Source organism: Lactuca saligna, chromosome 5 (genome assembly GCF_052625555.1).
Source record: "Lactuca saligna cultivar CGN05327 chromosome 5, ASM5262555v1, whole genome shotgun sequence".
NCBI classification, from domain to species: domain Eukaryota; kingdom Viridiplantae; phylum Streptophyta; class Magnoliopsida; order Asterales; family Asteraceae; genus Lactuca; species Lactuca saligna.
The window spans coordinates 73,389,689-73,408,548 of NC_136421.1; the positions used below are offsets into that span (position 1 = coordinate 73,389,689).

Below are 18,860 nucleotides of genomic sequence, written 5' to 3' on the forward strand. Positions count from 1 at the left end.
ATATGAGGCGGAGTAGAAAGAATATGATGAATGTAGTTAAGCTTCCCACAACCACCATCCTGGGGATCACAACCTAATTGGTGATTCATTTCAACAAGATTAACAGCTCATCCAAACAGCTCTTTGGACATATAACCTAAATAAAATAAAATAATATATAAATAAATTCTATGCATGAAAAGTAAGTAAAGGGTTAGGGTTAGACGAAAGTGAGAAACATAACAATGTAACATACCTTCACGGTGTAAACAATCAAATATCACTCCCAACACTTCAGAAGCATCATTCATTTGTGCCTGCCAAATCACATCATCAATTAGTCTTATAATTTATTTTATAATATAAATATAAATATAAACATGTAATGTTTTTTACTTTATAATTTATTTAATAATAGTAACACTTACCTCTTGAAAAAAACTACTATGTGGATACAAGTTGCCGAGAGCGATTCTAAGAGCAGTAGGGGCAACAGCTTGAGATTTGGAGTCTGTAGAAGTTGTGTTTAAAGCTTTAAATATATCATGTAATGCGCATGTCACGCACGGATCGCCAACATGGAGATGTGCTGACTTGGACGTGCTCAAAAACTCCTCGCGGAAACGTCCCAAATGCGATAAAGACTGTAATATTATAAAAGGATTTTTTTTTAAATTAGAATTGATACGTGAGAAGAGATTTGTAGAACTAATTTTTTTTTTTTTATATAAAATAAAATAACCTGTATAATAACATTTAAAAAGCAGTTGTATCCACCAACAAGAACAACTTGATACAAAAACATTCCAAAATATATTAAAACAGTTAGACTTGTAAAATAACTCATAAAAGTTAGAAAAACTAAATATTCCAAAAATACGCCTAGGACTCTTTTTGTCCCAGAATATGAATTAAGCCAACAACGGAATCTAAAATTTGCCAACCGAGGATCTCCGGAACCAACACATGCAAATGTTCCAGAACCCCCATCTAAACAGTTGAAAATGGTGAACTTTCCACTTTGGGATGATATGGTTTCTCCAACCATTTGTCTACATTTTTCAGCTGAAAAAAATGGAATATATAAGAAACATGGAACAATGAACTACTAAAATAAAGAATACCCTAATCACTAAACTGTAAAAACAGTCATGTGGTCCGATTTTGACCTTTTGTAATGACTATTTTTCCCTTGGACATATTTAATCTCCACTATTATACGATAAAAAGTACTAGAGGTAAAGTAATTGTGTGGACAATCCTACATTTTCATCTCTCTCATCAGTCATCACGAACCTTCTTGACAGATTTTAAACTGTAACTGTCTATTCCTAAATCCAAAGTGGTTAACAAACAAGGGACAATTTAGACATTGAATTAGTGCAATTAAATGACTCTGACATGAACAAACATAAAGTTAAAAACTTTAATAAACAGTTTTTAAACAATATTAGAATACACACCTTATCATGAGTTTTTAGACAAAATTAGATAAGATAAACTTACCCAAATAAAAATAGAAATCTGAAATAACTAAGTAGCAACCCTAATCAGATAAAACTAATTCCTAATTTCAGGTTTTTTCATAAAAATGACAAACAATTGAATACACACCTGAGAGGGAAGTAATACTAATCAACAAAAAGTAATAACTTAGTACTAACCCTAACAAAATATATAGATAAATTACCCAAAAGTTGTTTCCCTTTCTTCTTGGGTATGTGTTTGACCCAAACACAGTTTTTCTCTCTAATATGCTCGACTCATCTTCATGGATTCCCTTATCAGGGTTCGTCTTCAATTTTTCTGCCAACTTTTTAACCTGTCATGTTCATGGATGGAAAAGAAAATCATAATCTTATTTATAGGATGATGTGTGTATGTGTGTGTGTGAGAGATAAACATAGTGGTATACTTACATTTCGTTACAAATAATAGCAAATTAGCAATGCACTTTATTTTGTTTCCCGCAAATAGCAATGTACTTACATTTTCCCACAAATATTTGGCATTTATAGGTATTGAAATGTAAGTATGTTTCTTTTGTGAGTTATATATTGCTATTATATATACCTTTTAATTGTCAGGATATGGCATAATTATGGGTTTGGTCCCTATACTTTTTAGTTTAGAAATATTGCGGATAAAATATAAAGCTAATTGCCCACATTGGTAAAAAGAGTAAAAAAAAGCTGCTAATTCCTGCAATTTGTTGACATTATAACTAAATATAGAATAAATATTTACCATCAGCATTTCATCATCAAGTTTGGCCACTTTTGGAAGGTATTGTTTTGAAAGATTGTGAATATTAGCTTGAGTGATTCGCCTCATTTCAAAAATTATGGAGTCCATGTGAGAAGAGGGAACAAGTAATACCGTTGTAAATGAAAGAACTAAATGATTATCCTTCATAATAAGAATCTGAGCACTGGTTTCTGTTCTTATAGTTTGATCAGATGAGACAAGGAGACGAGCTGTTCCTATACATACAAATTGAATCTCTGCCAACTATGCACTTGACTAAAATACCCCTGCATCAGAACATGCAAAATCAGAACCCAAAAGTACATTGGTACCTCTTTCATGTCATGTATATTAACATATGTAATGTTACATGTATTACAATTATATATGCATACATCAAATTATCAATACAAATGTGAGACTATAAACATTCAGCTTGCTATGAAAACCTTGAAAAATACTAAGATAATCTCACGAAAACCAATTCTTACTTTGAAATGTATGTGTTTTCTTTGATCAAATGTTTGCACTTATAGATCACATACATCATTCCAGTAACTTTCTATTACAGTCAATCCGTAACAGTAACGGCCATGATAGGCAAAATAAACCAACTGATAAACATAGTAGAATATGCTTTATGAAAACATACACATGAACATGAAAGTTTAAAAATCCATTCTTGGATCCGATACCACCAGTCACCAAAAAAATATTCAGAGAAAATTTTAAAAATCTATACTAATAGAAGCTTAACAGTGAGAAGACGGTCTGATTCACCTGTCGTTCAATGAAATGATTCAAACACAAGCCCTAATTTTAAAAGATGATAGCTGGGGTCCAACAAGAAAAACTAGAATAAAAGACTCAACTTGTAACCTTTTAAGTAATAGCACCAAAGCAGCTTCTGATTAACCAGCCATAAAAGCAAGCAACAAGATCAGTCTCCCTTGCTTCTAAAAGAACATCCTTCAGTGAGTCTTGCACTTGGCTGGCACAACACCATCTGGCAATTTCCACATGCCAAACAAGTTGCTCTAGAGCATATCATCCCAATACAACAATACACTGTCCATTCCACACCAAACAAGTTGCTCTGGAGCTAGGGTAGAATGTAGAAGAAACAAAAACAAGAAATTATTATATAAGGAGAGATAATGAAACCTGATTGAATCCTTGAAGTTGCAGGGACATCAAACTGAAGACAGGAAGAAGAAACAATTTATTTGTGAGAGAAGACACATGAAGAATGTACCTTTTGGGAGTGAACCAAGAATGAGTAGGATCAGATGGGTCTCCTAGATGGGCGGCGCGTAGGTCAGCGACAATGGCGGAGAGGAGAGATGGGTTGGAGGAGAAGGCGGAAGTGCGTTCTTAGGTTGATGGCGAGCTTCAGATTTGATTTCGTTCCAGACCCAGTTGCATTCGTTTTCTCAGCCATTGACGGCGGTTTGTGGAGACGATGATGGCATCGTGGACTACGATATGGCGTTCCGATCTTGAACCGGCCGGTATCTTGAGATGGCGGAAGTGTGTGCTTAGGTTTCTAAATGCACTCCAAACTCTTAAAGCTTATCGGGTTCGATGTTAGTGGTGGTAGCTTAGGGCTTGCAGAGAGAGAGAGAGAGAGAGAGAGAGAGAGAGATAGAGAGAATGCAGAGGTAAAGGAAGACGAGCCGATTTAAAAGGATTTGCTGATTCAGAAGGATTATTAGGGTTCTATTGTAGGATTCTAGTGTGGATTGAGTTTTTAAGGTTCAATGGCGGTGGCAGTGGCGATGGCTTAGGGTTTACAGAGAGAAGGAAGGAGTGAATGAAAAGGGAGATACTGAGGAGAGAGGGTAGAAGCGGGGTTCTTCAAAATTTTAGAATTTCAGACGATTTTGTTTTCCCCTTTAAAAAAGCGTGTTTAGGCAAAAAAATATATATAAAGCGACACATTTAGACGATGCACACTTTATGAAATGCGCCCTCCGCATTTCTTTTTTTTTTTTTTTCTTTTCTTACACTAATTTTAGGGCACTCACAAATGCGTGTCCACTATTCTTCAAATTTTGCAAAATTGACATTATTTTTTAGGGCACACACCAATGTGCATCCTCTATTAACGAGTGTCATTGTTTGCGCGTCATTAAAGGGCTGTTTTCTAGTAGTGCATGCTTCACTTCCCTGTCCATTATCTCAACCGGCACTTCGACGAATATGAGATTCTAGTTTACTTCGATCTCATCCAGGGGAATAACGAGGGTTTCATCTGATAAGCACTTTTCAGATTCGACACGTGGAACACAGGGTGTACGTTGCTGAGCTCTGCAGGTAGCTACAACTTATATGCTACCAGACTAATTCGGGCAAGAATCTCGAAATGGTCCAACTTACTTCCTGTCTCCTGAAGGATACAACACGTGATTGATGGAAATAGGTTGTGTAACATACATGTTCAATTATCGTGTATTGTAAATTATAAAAGTGAATAATATTATGAAATATTATGTGAATTTGAATGTTGAGTTCTAACAGATGGTTTTTACTAGAAATAAAGTAAAACTATGCTTAGAATCATTCAGAAAGTATTGGAAGTTTTATGAGATTCCAATCAAATGTCAAATAGTGAAATTTAGCGAAAATATAAAATTTGAAATAAGTAAAATTTTATTATTTAAAATTTTAAAGAATCTTGTTAGAAAAGTTTAGGCAAAAACCTCGTCAAAATCCAAGTTATAACGAAGAAGTTACGACCAATTGAAGATCTGCGATAAAATCGGCAAACACTATGTTGCGTAAAAAGTGAGTTTCCAATAAACTACTTTTTAGCTTAGTGATTTAAATGGAAGTTGTATAACTCGCTAAAATAATAAATTTTCATATAAAGAACTTTTAAATTTGACTTCGTATGAGGATGTTATGATTTTTCTAAGTTTCAGAATAGTAGTAGACAGCTAAAAACTCGAAATAAAGATCGACCGATATTTAGCCGACATAGCCTAAACGAGAATCGAAGGTCTCGTTAATAGTAGTACAATGGTAAAAAGTATGACAAAAACGGATGTCGGATGAAGAAGTTATGAATTTTTAACGGAGTTTTCTGTCCCGGTCTGTTAAAAATAATAATATTAAAATTAAAGTTAAAATTAGCTGTCGAAGTCTAAACGAAAGTTGTAGAGCATAAGTTTACCTACGCGTGCATATAAAGAACGTCAAAGAGCTCGTATGCGAAAGTTATGGATTTTCGAAGTTCGGGGCACAAAAATCGAGAAAAATGCGAAATCCGAGAAACCTCGCTTGGATAAGGTTCGGCCACGTCACTCTTCGTGCGAGCTTGCCCCGTGTCTTGATCTGATGATGAGTCCGAAGTTGGTCCAATGAGAATCCGACATGTGTTGCCTTTTTATTGGACCGAGGTCGCAGCCCAACTAGCTTCCGGCGTGCCTCGCATCCGGTGGAGCCATTCGACCCTCGTATCCGAGCCTTCCTAGCCTCGCTGCTGCTGTCGCGTGTTCTCTTTTCGGCCGAAGATCTGCGACGAGTCTTCATCTCCTTGCTTCGTATCTGAAGCTCGCAGCTATATATACTATATAGTGGTTGCGAGACCTCCCGGGTATTTTTGAGAAAATTGCCAAATTTCACCCCTAACTTTATATTTCTACTACTTTGACATCCCCCGAAGCCCCAGTATCAACTTTAGCACCCGAAACACACCTAGAAGTGCCCGAAGACCCCGAGAAATTTATCTTTTCGGTTTGAAGCCCTACCTTCGCAGAGCCCAGTTTTCAAGAAAGCTCCCATTTTTTATAGAAGAAAGCTATTTATAGTAACGCAGTGCTGCCCAAATTACTATTTTAACCCCCGGTTACTTCAAAGTGAGTTTAATATATAGGAACAATTGTATGTTATGTGTTATATGTGCTATGTGCTTTTTAGTGTTATTATTCCAGGTTATTTTTATTCGCTACTTTTAATAGCAAAGAAATACCTTTGACCATGTGATCAGTGAAAGGACTTAGATTCACGTTGGTACTAGTATGTAGCCTCTGTCCATGTAGAACATGTCTCCGGAAGAGAATGATTTCTATTCTATGGTGTTGGCAAATGGTTAGACAGGGCTATAAGCCTGAAATCTACCAAAATGTTAATCAGAAATTGTATGTCTTCTGTGCCATTTGGGCCGAAGCTTTATTGATGTATATCAAGTTTGGAAATTGTTATTTCTCATTGATTGTATATCTTTGAATCAAGTCATTGATTGATATGGAAAGTTTGTCACATGATTCATATATGCCTTTGTTATTCGTTGTTCCTCTTTGCTTCTGCCATATTGAAGTATATATATGGCATAACGTTATATTGTATCTATTATTGAACTCACTAAGCGTCACCACTTACTCTCTCAATGTTTTAATATCTTGCAGGCAATAAGCATCCAGTATAGCTTTATACTGTTGGAAGAATTAAAACAGTTTATACTATTACTTTTGTATTTAAGTTTTAGTATGTATAAAATATACAATATCCTGGGTAGTTTTGTAATAAACTTAAACTTAGTCGGTTTGTATCCAGTCGTTTGTAAATAAATTATCAATGTAAAATATTGTTTGTGAATATGTGTGTAGCATGTTTTGGAGTAACAACTGTTTTAATATTATGCAAATGAGGGTCTTTCAATCATGGTATTAGAGCAGTAGTTTGAGTGAACTAAATTCCATGGATTGGTATTTTGACTTAAAGTATTGGAAGTTCAATATATGAATGGATTCATTGTAAGTATATGGGTAGAAACCATAGGAAATATTTAAGTAAAAGTATTAGCTAATGATAAACCCTAATGTTTTAAAATACAATGTTACTCCATATTGCAGAGCAATGGCTGAACAGGTTAGTAGCCATACCCCTGAGGTTGGTGGAGTTCCTCAACCCGAGGAAGTGAATACTCCAGTATCTCCTCGTGAGGAGTGACTCTTGGGTAAACTTATCGGTGTTATTCGATAGACTCTCGAAGAACACAAAAAGAATGGTTATAAAGGAAAATAGAAAGCCACTTGAGAATCTTCAAAAGGAGAGGTGAAGTGTCCATCGTTCAAAGATTTCATGAGTAGTGGTGCTACATAGTTTTCTGGTGTTCTTAATCCAATTATTGTTCTTACCTGGATCCACAACACAGAGAAAGTGGTTCGTATTTGTCATGTGGATAATGAAGACAAGGCTAATTATGCTTCCGCAATGCTCATCGAAGAAGCCTTGGTCTGGTGGGAAGCAACATATGAAGCTCTCAACGGGTTTGACCAGGAGAATTTAGCCTGGGAAATGTTCAAAACTTGTTTTCTAGAGAAGTATTGTCCTCTAGACATGAGGAGGAGATTAGAGAAGGAATTCCTCGAGCTTAAATAAGGAGGAGTGACTGTGAATGAGTATGAAACTCAGTTTAATCAAAGAGCAAGGTTTGCTACAAAGTATGTTCCAACTGAAGATGAGAAAATTCAATTATTCATGGAGGGACTATGACACGAAATCCACGATTTTGTTGCCAATTGAGAAGTTCTGTCATTCGATAAAGCCGTTTAGTATGCTCGAAGACGTGAGCATGACTTAGAAATATGTGGTGCCACTTTTACGAAGCATCCATGTACTGAAAAAACTGTTCCTATTCCTTCTTTTCTACCAGCTCAATCCGTTCGGACTGAACCTGGTAACCAAATGCAAACTCAAAATGCCTCTCGTGGACGCGGTAGATCATAATTTTTTTCTATTCAATCACCTTCATGTCGTGTTTGTGGAAAGAATCATCCTGGCCAATGCAAAATAGATAAGGAATCCATTGTCTGTTATGGATGTTGAGAAACGGGTCATATAACGCCATCTTGCCCAAGAAAAGATGTTACTTGCTATGCATGTGGTATTACTGGCCACAAGAGGCGTTTTTGCCCTACTCTTACTAGTCAAATGACGGGAAGTCAAGCTTCTGTTCAGCAACCGGCGAGAAGTCAAGTCCCTGTTTAACAATCAAAGGGTACTCCAACTAAAAAGGAGGAGGTGCCAAAAGCTAAAGGTCGTGCATTTCAGATTACCTCAGAGGAGGCATGCAAGGACTCGAATGTTGTGACGGGTACATTTATTGTCAACTCTATACCTACTCATATCTTATTTGATTATGGTGCCTCAGATTCTTTTGTGTCTTATGAATTTGCGCATTCCTTTCAAATTGCTTGCTATGTACTCGCGCAACCATTTCACGTAGATACTGCGGGAAGTATATCATTACTTGCGGATAAAGTTTATAGGGATTGTGTTATAGAAATTGAAGGCTATAATTTTCTTGCTAACCTGATCCCTATCTCCTTGCCCAACTTTGATATCATTCTCGGTATGGATTGGTTATCAAAGAACCATGCAGAACTCTTGTGCTATGAAAAGATAGTACATATTCCTATTGAAGGGAAGAGTCCTATCTATGTATACGGTGAACAAAGAATCTTAAAAATAATCTCTTTCCTCAATGCTCGTAATTTCATATTGAAAGGATGTTCTATCTATCTGGCCTACACAGTTGATGTCTCAAAAGAGGAGAAGAAAATGGTAAACGATGTTCCCGTTGTTAATGAATATCCTGATGTTTTCCCCGATGACTTGCCTGGACTTCCTCTAGACAGGAAAGTAGAATTCCGAATTGATCTTGTGCCTGGTGCTGCTCCGATTGCGAAGACTCCTTATCATCTCGTGCCAGCAGAGATGAAAGAAATGATGATCCAACTGCAGGAATTACTTGACAAAGGCTTTTTCCGACCGAGTACTTCTCCTTGGTAGGGGTGTTCGTTTGGATGGATCGGTTTGATCCGATCCAATCAAGTGAATCGAAATTGATTTCGGTTTTCAAAACATGAATCCGAATAGTCCAAACTAAATTCAAATCCGATCCGATCCGAACCAATTACAATTCGGTTGGATCGGTTTTTATAATTCGGTTTTCAAAAACCGAAACATTTTAACACGACATATAATTATAATATTACCCAACTTTACACAAGAATCAAAACAAATTATTTAGTTGTGATTTGAAATTTATAAACAACTAATAAGAATATATATTATAGTTAAATATGTTATAGATAGAATTTTTTTTAGAGAAAATGCATATTAATATTTTTTTTATCGAGTGAAATGTTTTGAACCTATTTGAAAAAATAAATTACAAAATTAATAAATAACTATAGATATATATTATAAATAGATAAATAATAAATATTTATTCGGTTTTTTTGGACTATCTGGTTCTTATTTTATAAACCAAAACCCATCCGAAATCCAAAATAATAATTTGCTTTTGTTGAAAACCAATCCAAAAATCCGAATATCCGAACCAAATAGTCCAATCCAAATTGTCCAATTGGATAATTTGGTTTTATCCGAATAGTGAATAGCCCTACTCCTTGGGGTGCTCCGGTATTGTTTGTGAAGAAGAAGGACGGATCGATGCGGATGTGCATTGATTATCGTGAGCTGAATAAGGTGACTATCAAGAACAAGTACCCACTACCTCGCATTGATGATTTATTTGATCAACTTCAGGGTGTTAGCTATTTCTCAAAGATTGATTTGAGACTTAGCTATCATCAGTTGAAAGTGCATGAGCAGGATGTACCGAAGACTGCTTTTCGTACTCGTTATGGACATTATGAATTCCTTGTCATGTCATTCGGTCTGACAAATGCTCCTGCTGTATTCATGGATATGATGAATCGGGTATGCCGCCCAATGCTCGATAAATCTGTCATCGTATTCATTGACGATATTCTAATCTATTCAAAGTTTGAAGATGATCATGCCATTCATATTCGTGCGGTATTATAACTTCTTCGAAAGGAGAAATCATACGCTAAATTCTCGAAATGTGAATTTTGCCTTTGCCAAGTTCAATTTCTCGACCATGTTATTTCTAGTGATGGTGTATCCGTAGATCCTATTAAAATCGAAGCTATATAATTAAAATTGGGAAGTTCCCCGTAATGCTTCTGAAATTCGTAGTTTCTTGGGTCTCGTGGGATATTAACGGAGATTCATTAAAGACTTTTATCATATAGTTGTACCTCTCACGAGTCTTACACGGAAGGAAGTGAAGTTCGAATGGGGTGAAGTCTAAGAAAAATCTTTCTCAACTCTAAAAGAACTTTTGACTCATGCTCCAATCTTATCACTCCCAGAAGGTGATGATGATTTCTCTGTATATAGTGATGCTTCAAGATTGGGACTCAGTTGTGTGTTGATGCAACATGGTAAAGTGATAGCCTATGCCTCAAGACAACTGAAAGATTATGAAAAGAATTATCCCACTCATGATCTCAAACTCACTGCAGTAGTATTTGTCCTAAAACTTTGGAGGCATTATCTTTTTGGTACAAAATGCCAAATATTTACCGAACACAAGAGTCTCAAGTATATATTCAGTCAGCAAACTTTGAATATGAGACAACAACGAGCCATGGAGCTGATCAAAGATTATGATTGTGAAATCTTATATCATCATGGAAAGGCTAATGTAGTTGCCGATGCACCTAGTAGGAAGGTTTATCGTAATAGTATGTGTTATGTTATTACTCATACCAGAGTAAAATTCACTATTCTAGATGAACTAGAGTAATGGCAAGAAGAGGCCCTAAGGCCAGAAAATGTGAAGAAAGAAGGGATGATACATTATCATGATGCTTCACTTGATGATCCGCGAGGTTTAAAAGTATTCAAGAATCGGCTATGGATTCCAAAGATTGGTGGATTAAGACAAAAGATTTTAGATGAAGCCTATAAATCTAAACTGTCAATACATCCTGGTACAAGTAAAATGTACTATGATCTAAGAGCTGATATTGGTGGCCTGGATTAAAGAGACATTGGAAGATATGTTCAAGAATGCTTAGTATGCTTACAAGTCTAAGCAGAGCACCAAAAGCCTTATGGAACCCCAGAAAGTCTTAGTGCTCCTATATGGAAATGGGAAGAACTATCCATGGATTATATTACCAAATTGCCAAAGACTGCTAGACAGCATGGTAGCATTTGGATAATTTTCGACCGCCTGACTAAGAGTGCACATTTTATCGCCATTCGTGAAACAGCTCCAATGAAGAAATATGCACAAGTATACCTAGATGAAGTTGTTGCAAGACATGGTGTGCCACTAAAGATCATTTCCGATCGTGATACTCGTTTCACTTCTCATTTTTGGGCGAGTATGCAACGTGAATTGGGATCTTGAGTTGCTCTTAGCATAGCTTATGTCACACCCCGAAAACCGAAGAATGAAACATTTCCGGGGCGGACTCCTCGTTGTGTATCAAATCCAATGTACATAGTAACACAGTAAACACAAAACATTACATTACATAGAATTGTTTACATCTGTTTGAAAGAAAAGTTATACAAGTGTTATATACATATATCATATGAACAAAAACAAAGACGAGTCTTCTAACGCTCTGTCTTCTCCAAAAGGTGGCGGTGTACCTGTCTAATGCTGACCTGAGAATACAAGCAGTTTGAAAATTAGCATAAGATGGTGAGTTCATAAGCGGTTCAGTTTTGAAAAGAATGAGTTCGCTTTTTGTTTTTTGAAAAAGTTGTTATCCAAGAAAGTCCCATATTTTCTTATGTAAAAACAATTTAGTTATCATTTCGTTACTTAATTCGTTTACGAGTTGTTACGTTATTCAAGGAAAATCCCATATTTTCTTAAGTGTTTAGCTGTCCATTTGATACTTAATTAGTAGTTTAGATTTCGATGTACTAGTAACTACCTTACTTATATTATTAGTTAAGTATTATGATATCTTAGTTATCCTACATTCGATTGTTGATTATCTACTATACTTAGTGGTATTTTCGAGTATTTGGATTCACTCAGAAGCGTACATTAACAGTATTTTCGAAGTTCTGGTGATTTCCAAAAGAGTACCTTAGACGTATTTTCGAAGCTCTATCGACATCCTAAGGCGTATGTATTCGAAACTCAGTTGATGTCCAGAGGCGTACTGTCCGATTAATTTCGAAACTCTGGTGACACCCAAGGGGTACACTAACTGTATATTCTAAGTCTTGGCGTCATCCAAAGGTGTTATTTCGTATTCGTATTCGTATTCATATTCGTATTCGTATTCATATTCGTATATCTATTCTACTCCTATTCCTATTCATATTCGTATTCGTATTCATATATGTATTCTATTCGTATTCGTATTCGTATTCGTATTCGTATTTATATTCGTATATCTATTCTATTCGTATTCGTATTCGTATTCGTATTCGTTCTATCCTATTAGTTATATTCGTATTCATATTCTTATTCGTATATCCTATTAGTATTAATCTTATTTTATGATTAGTATGATTCCTTATACAAAACATAATATGAAACTTAGATTATAATATCTATTAAAGGAATCTACAATTAGTTTGACAATTCACTTTGCAATTCGAACCAATGGTTAGTATGATTTTCGGTATTAAAAGTATTCAAAATATGAAACATTTGAACAGAAAATAATAAGTTTAAGTACAAGATTTCCTTGTAATTTTGCTTGTATTCCCCCTGAAAACATTTGAAAAACATTTGAAAAAGGGTAGGGGTATGAACTCACCGGTTGAGGAATGCTTCGGTTTGGATCCTAAACGTCAGTTCTGGGTTTGCAAATGCACAAGATTCCTATGTTTTATGAAAAGATACACATTTGTATCTAATTAGGATTTGAATAATTTATTAGCTAAGGACAAACACTTCTAATTGCTAAAACACTCCATTACAAGCATTTGGAGGGGCCCGGGTGGCATTTAAGGACACATATGGCTTGGATAATGTGTTTACTCTTGGAGAGCAAACCCCCTTATGGAGTTTTCGGCCCTAAGACAAACTCCATACGAGTTCACAGCCGTGAACTCATGGGTGTGGGTTTTATGGTGCTAAATGGCCTTATATAACTTGGGAAAATTAGCTAGGATCAAATCTAGGGCATAGGAATGGATTAAACTTACTTAGGGACCATTTAATGGAGTTTAAACTAGGATTTTACGGCCGTAAACTCCCCCATACCCTTTCCTTATGTGTTTTGGTGGTGTTAGTACAATCACATGTGATTTCAAGCTATTTTACAAGCCTTGGAGTAAAATTTGGGCACCATTTGACATAGTTTTAGGAGTTTACGGCCCAAGACTCCATCTTATGGCCGTGAACTCCTTAGGGGGTTGTTTTCCTCATGTTTTAGGCTCCTAATTCGTTTGTGATTGCTTCTAGATTTTTGTTCAAGGCTTAGGAGGTGTGTAAGTGGCAATTTAACACCTTAGAAGGAGTTTACTCTCCATGTTAATGAGTTTACGGCCCAAGAATGTTCTTGGGCAGTAAAATGATGTTTACTCCTCTAAATTGATGTTCAAAGTGTTCCAAGTCCAATTCCATAATTCTATAAGCCATATCTAAGCCTCAATGGTGTTTGGAAGGGTTTTAAGGCATAAAAACCCATTTTATATGTGTTCACGGCCCAAGGGTGTTCCAGGGCCGTAAACACATGATTATGGTCCTATTCCATGATTTAAACTGGAATTTGAAGGTCTGAGATGCTATACTAGGAGTTAGGGTGGTTACCTTGAAGATTTGGGGCTTGAATTTGATGTTTTTGGACCTTAATCTTGAGTTAGAGGAGAGAGGTTAGAGAGAGAGAGAGAGAGAGTAGTGAGAGAGAGGAAAGGATTCAAATGAATTCTTTTGAGCTTTAAATAGGTCCTAAGTTCGGGACACAGTGGAATTCTACCCGACACCGACGTTAAACGGGGCTTTTGGTCACACCCGATTAAGATATCGTCATCCGGCGAGATAGAATTTAGAAATTTTCAATTTAATGATTTTGGGCCATTTTCATGAGTTTCCAAGGGATTTGAGCACTCATAAGATTAAAACAAACTTATAAGTTTAAATAACTTAGCCCGAAAACGGAATCGGATCGAACCGCTATAGACGGGTTTTACGGACGAATTGGGTTTCGGCGATGGACAACTTCGGGTTGTTACATTATCCCCCCGTTAGAGGGAATTTCGTCTTGAAATTCAAAGATTAAGATACAGATCATGAAATGAAAAGAGATGTGGATGAATCTACTACTTCGGTTCTTCACGCTCCCAAGTGGAATTGGGTCTCCGCTTGACATTCCAACGAGCCCTCAATATCGGGATACAGTTTTGTTTCGTACATTTGATCTTTCCATCCATGATCTCAACTTGTTCTTCCATGGAGGCTGAAACTTTCATTGATTTTGGTATCATCGAAGGGATTACTAAGGTATCATCGGGTAGGCGTTTCTAAGGATTCAAAACGTGGACAACAGAATGGATACTCCTATGCCCTTGAGATAGTCGAAGTCTGTAGTCCACGGTTTTGATTCTGGCGGGGATTTTGATAAGTCCAGTGTATCATGGAAGAAGTATTTTGCGCATCCCAAAGCATATCATGCTCTTCTGGGATAAGGCCTTTAGCAGGACACAATCTCCAACACGAAGGTACATCTTCATGTAGTGGAGTAGCTAAGGGTCTGATGGTTCTAGAAGAAATTTCTGGGTGGGTTTGCGATAATAGTCGATGGGACCCAAGAATTGACAGGTTTCTATGGGTATAACGTTAGAGTTTTCTTCTTACTTGATAACGAACTCGACGGTACATGTTTTCCATTATTAGTGAAGGACTAAGTTTAGAAAGGTGTTTGAATGGATAGTTAGCAAATTTCTTTCAGCATTAGAATTGAAAAGGATCATAGGCATGAAATTCACCGAGAGGAAATATACATGTGGCAATGGTGGGATCGATGACTGTCCTTTCTTGTCCCATAGTTAAGGCTCTCCCAATGTTGCCAGATGTTACTGCCTTAGGGCAGTTTCGTTTGTAATATCCAACTTCTCCACAATTGTAATAGGTCTGACCGATACCAGCTCTAGAAGCTCAACTAGTTGATTGGGTTGGTGCTCTGCAGCTTCGGGCAAGGTGATCTTCCTGGCCACAGCTTTTACAAAACTTTGCACGACAAGGACCACGAATACGATGGTGGTAACTGCATTGGTTACACCACGGAAGGATACCGGCATATCCGGTGATAGGCGCTTGGGTTGAGGAATCATAACAGAAACAACAACAGGGGTAGTGGTAGCGTGGACTGGCACTATCTTTTGTTTCTGCGAGGGCTCCGGGGAACACTGACTCTTCTTGTTCTTCTTCCAAAACTTTCTTTTCTCTCCACTCTTCTCTGTTGGCTCAGGAGTGGTGGCTGCTTCTTCTTGTTCATCATTGTGATCGATCAGGGTTTGCGCTAGGCATTTGGCACTGTCATAGGTATCCAGTTTCGCAGCTAAAATGTTCCCTTTGGTTGGCTGGGTCAACCCCCAGATAAACCTATCAATCTTTTTACTCTCCGGGGTAACCAATCCTGGACAGAGAAGCGCTAAGTCATCAAATCTGGATGTGTAGGCGGCGATATCGGAACCCCTCATCTTCAGGTTCTAGAGTTCATTCTCCAGCTTCTGAATTTCACCCCGAGGGCAATACTCTGCATGCAGAAGTTCCTTCATAACTTCCCAACCCATAGCATTGGCTATAGGTAGAGTTAGGGATTTGACTCGGCCGTTCCACCAAGTCAGAGCTTTATTGGTGAGAGTGCAGGCGGCAAATTTCACCTTGTCGGATTCTGAACAAGCACAGATCTCGAAGATGAATTCGATCTTCTCTAACCACCTAGTTAGAGAAATGACAACTCCTGTGCCATCGAAGAACGTAGGTTTCACACTCATAAAATCTTTATAAGAACACTCCTTTCGGTCTCCCTGGCTACCTTCCTAGTTTTGAGGCTGGGGACTTCCTCCTGAACTACTGGGGTTTGTTTGCGACATGGCTGCTGTCACTGTGGCAGTAAAAAGTGTCTGAAGTGTTACCAGATCGATTTGAGGAGAAGGTGGTGGCGGAGGAGGGTTGTTGGTCTTTGAGATGGGTCTCTTTCTTGGAGGCTCTTGATCTAATAAGATCAGGAAAGAGAGGATGGTAAGTCCTCCGAATTGAATCAAGAGATATGATACAAGGGATATCTCTTTATGACAGACATAGTATTCTATTTAACAATAAAGCAGGAAGGAATTATCAAAACAGATAAATTATCGCTAAAGGAATGATTGAGGAGAAATGCTGGAATGAGGATGTTTACAACGGATTTGACTCGAGAAATACTCCCATAGTATTTCTTGTCTTGCTGCAACGATGGTTCATTGTTTGGGTATTGGGTAAGTTTTAGGCATGCCACACACCACAGTCACTCCTAAGCACATGTTGGTCGTGTCTCGAATGAATATAGTTGGCCAGGCTATATTGATCCTAGACACGACTACATAACTGCCCAGGTTTAACCGCAACATACAACACCCATTTACGTATGTTTTGTTCTACTTGTAGTTACGGATTTCGACGGTTAGATATACTTGTATACTTTTGAAAATACTTATACTTTGAAGTATACTTTTAGTTCAGAGCACTTAGGCCGCTTAATGTTATAGTCTTATACCATGCAAGCTTTGGTATATTAGTTCACTATAAACAAGGGCTCTGATACCAATCTGTCACACGCCGAAAACCGAAGGCGGAAACATTTCCGGGGCGGACTCCTCGTTGTGTATCAAATCCAATGTACATAGTAACACAGTAAACACAAAACATTACATTACATAGAATTGTTTACATCTGTTTGAAAGATAAGTTATACAAGTGTTATATATATATCATATGAACAAAACAAAGACGAGTCTTCTAACGCTCCGTCTTCTCCAAAAGGTGGCGGTGTACCTGTCTAATGCTGACCTGAGAATACAAGTAGTTTGAAATTCAAGATAAATCTGGTGAGTTCATAAGCGGTTTAGTTTTGAAAAGAATGAGTTCCCTTTTTGTTTTCTGAAAAAGTTCTTATCCAAGAAAATCTCATACTTTCTTATGTAAAAACAGTTTAGTTATCATTTCGATACTTAATTCGTTTACGAGTTGTTACGTTATTCTAGGAAAATCACATATTTTCCTAAGTGTTTAGCTGTCCATTTAATACTTAATTAGTAGTTTATATTTCAACGTACTAGTAACTACCTTACTTATAGTATTAGTTAAGTATTCTGATATCTTAGTTATCCTACATTCGATTGTTGATTATCTGCTATACTTAGTGGTATTTTCGAATATTTGGATTCACTCAGAACCGTACATTAACAGTATTTTCGAAGTTCTGGTGATTTCCAAGAGAGTACCTTAGACGTATTTTCGAAGCTCTATCGACATCCTAAAGCGTATGTATTCGAAACTCAGTCGATGTCTAGAGGCGTACTGTCGGATTAATTTTGAAACTCTGGTGACACCCAAGGGGTACATTAACTGTATATTCGAAGTCTTGGCATCATCCAAAGGCGTTATTTCGTATTCGTATTCGTATTCGTATATCTATTCTACTCCTATTCCTATTCATATTTGTATTCGTATTCGTATTCGTATATGTATTCTATTCCTATTCATATTCGTATTCGTATTCGTATTCGTATTCGTATTCGTATTCGTATTCGTATTTGTATTCGTATTCGTATTCATATTCATATTCATATTCGTATTCGTATTCGTATTCGTATTTGTATTTGTATTCGTATTCGTATTTGTATTTGTATTCGTATTCGTATTCGTATTCGTTCTATCCTATTAGTTATATTCGTATTCGTATTTGTATTCGTATATCCTATTAGTATTAATCTTAGTTTATGATTAGTATGATTCCTTATACAAAACATAATATGAAACTTAGATTATAATATCTATTAAAGGAATCTACAATTAGTTTGACAATTCATTATGCAATAACCAATGGTTAGTATAATTTTTGGTATTAAAAGTATTCAAAATATGAAACATTTGAACATAAAATAATAAGTTTAAGTACAAGATTTCCTTGTACTTTTGCTTGTATTCCCCCTGAAAACATTTCAAAAACATTTCAAAAAGGGTAGGGGTATGAACTCACCTGTTGAGGAATGCTTCGGTTTGGATCCTAAACGTCAGTTCTGGGTTTGCAAACGTACAAGATTCCTATGTTTTATGAAAAGATACACATTTGTATCTAATTAGGATTTGAATAATTTATTAGCTAAGGATAAACACTTCTAATTGCGAAAACACTCCATTACAAGCGTTTGGAGGGACCCGGGTGGCATTTAAGGACACATATGGCTTGGATAATGTGTTTACTCTTCGAGAGAAAACCCCCTTATGGAGTTTTCGGTCCTAAGACCAACTCCGTATGAGTTCACGGCCATGAACTCATGGGTGTGGGTTTTATGGTGCTAAATGGCCTTATATGACTTGGGAAAATTAGCTAGGATCAAATCTAGGGCATCGGAATGGATTAAACTCACTTAGGGACCATTTAATGGAGTTTACGGTAGTAAACTAGGAGTTTACGGATATAAACTCCCCCATACCCTTTCCTTATGTGTTTTGGTGGTGTTAGGACAATCACATGTGATTTCAAGCTATTTTACAAGCCTTGGAGTAAAATTTAGGCACCATTTGACAGAGTTTTAGGAGTTTACTGCCCAAGACTCCATCT

At 36.8% G+C, this 18,860-nt stretch overlaps 1 protein-coding gene across 2 annotated transcripts; it reads right to left on the reverse strand.

Annotated features, from left to right (window-relative positions):
- Positions 1-5: 5 nt before the first annotated feature.
- On the reverse strand, positions 6-4,104 carry LOC144998813 (uncharacterized). Of its 2 annotated transcripts, none has more exons than XM_078958544.1 (7): positions 3,482-4,104; positions 3,106-3,328; positions 2,359-2,513; positions 1,670-1,801; positions 408-623; positions 236-296; positions 6-136 (listed from the first exon to the last, which is right to left on the reverse strand). In XM_078958544.1, the coding sequence occupies exons 3-7, from the start codon at positions 2,392-2,394 to the stop codon at positions 108-110; spliced, it is 474 nt and encodes a 157-aa protein (XP_078814670.1). In that variant the 5' UTR covers positions 2,395-2,513; positions 3,106-3,328; positions 3,482-4,104; the 3' UTR covers positions 6-107. The 2 variants fall into 2 exon arrangements, with proteins under 2 accessions (XP_078814670.1, XP_078814669.1); XM_078958543.1 differs by having other exon boundaries at positions 2,227-2,513.
- Positions 4,105-18,860: the final 14,756 nt, after the last annotated feature.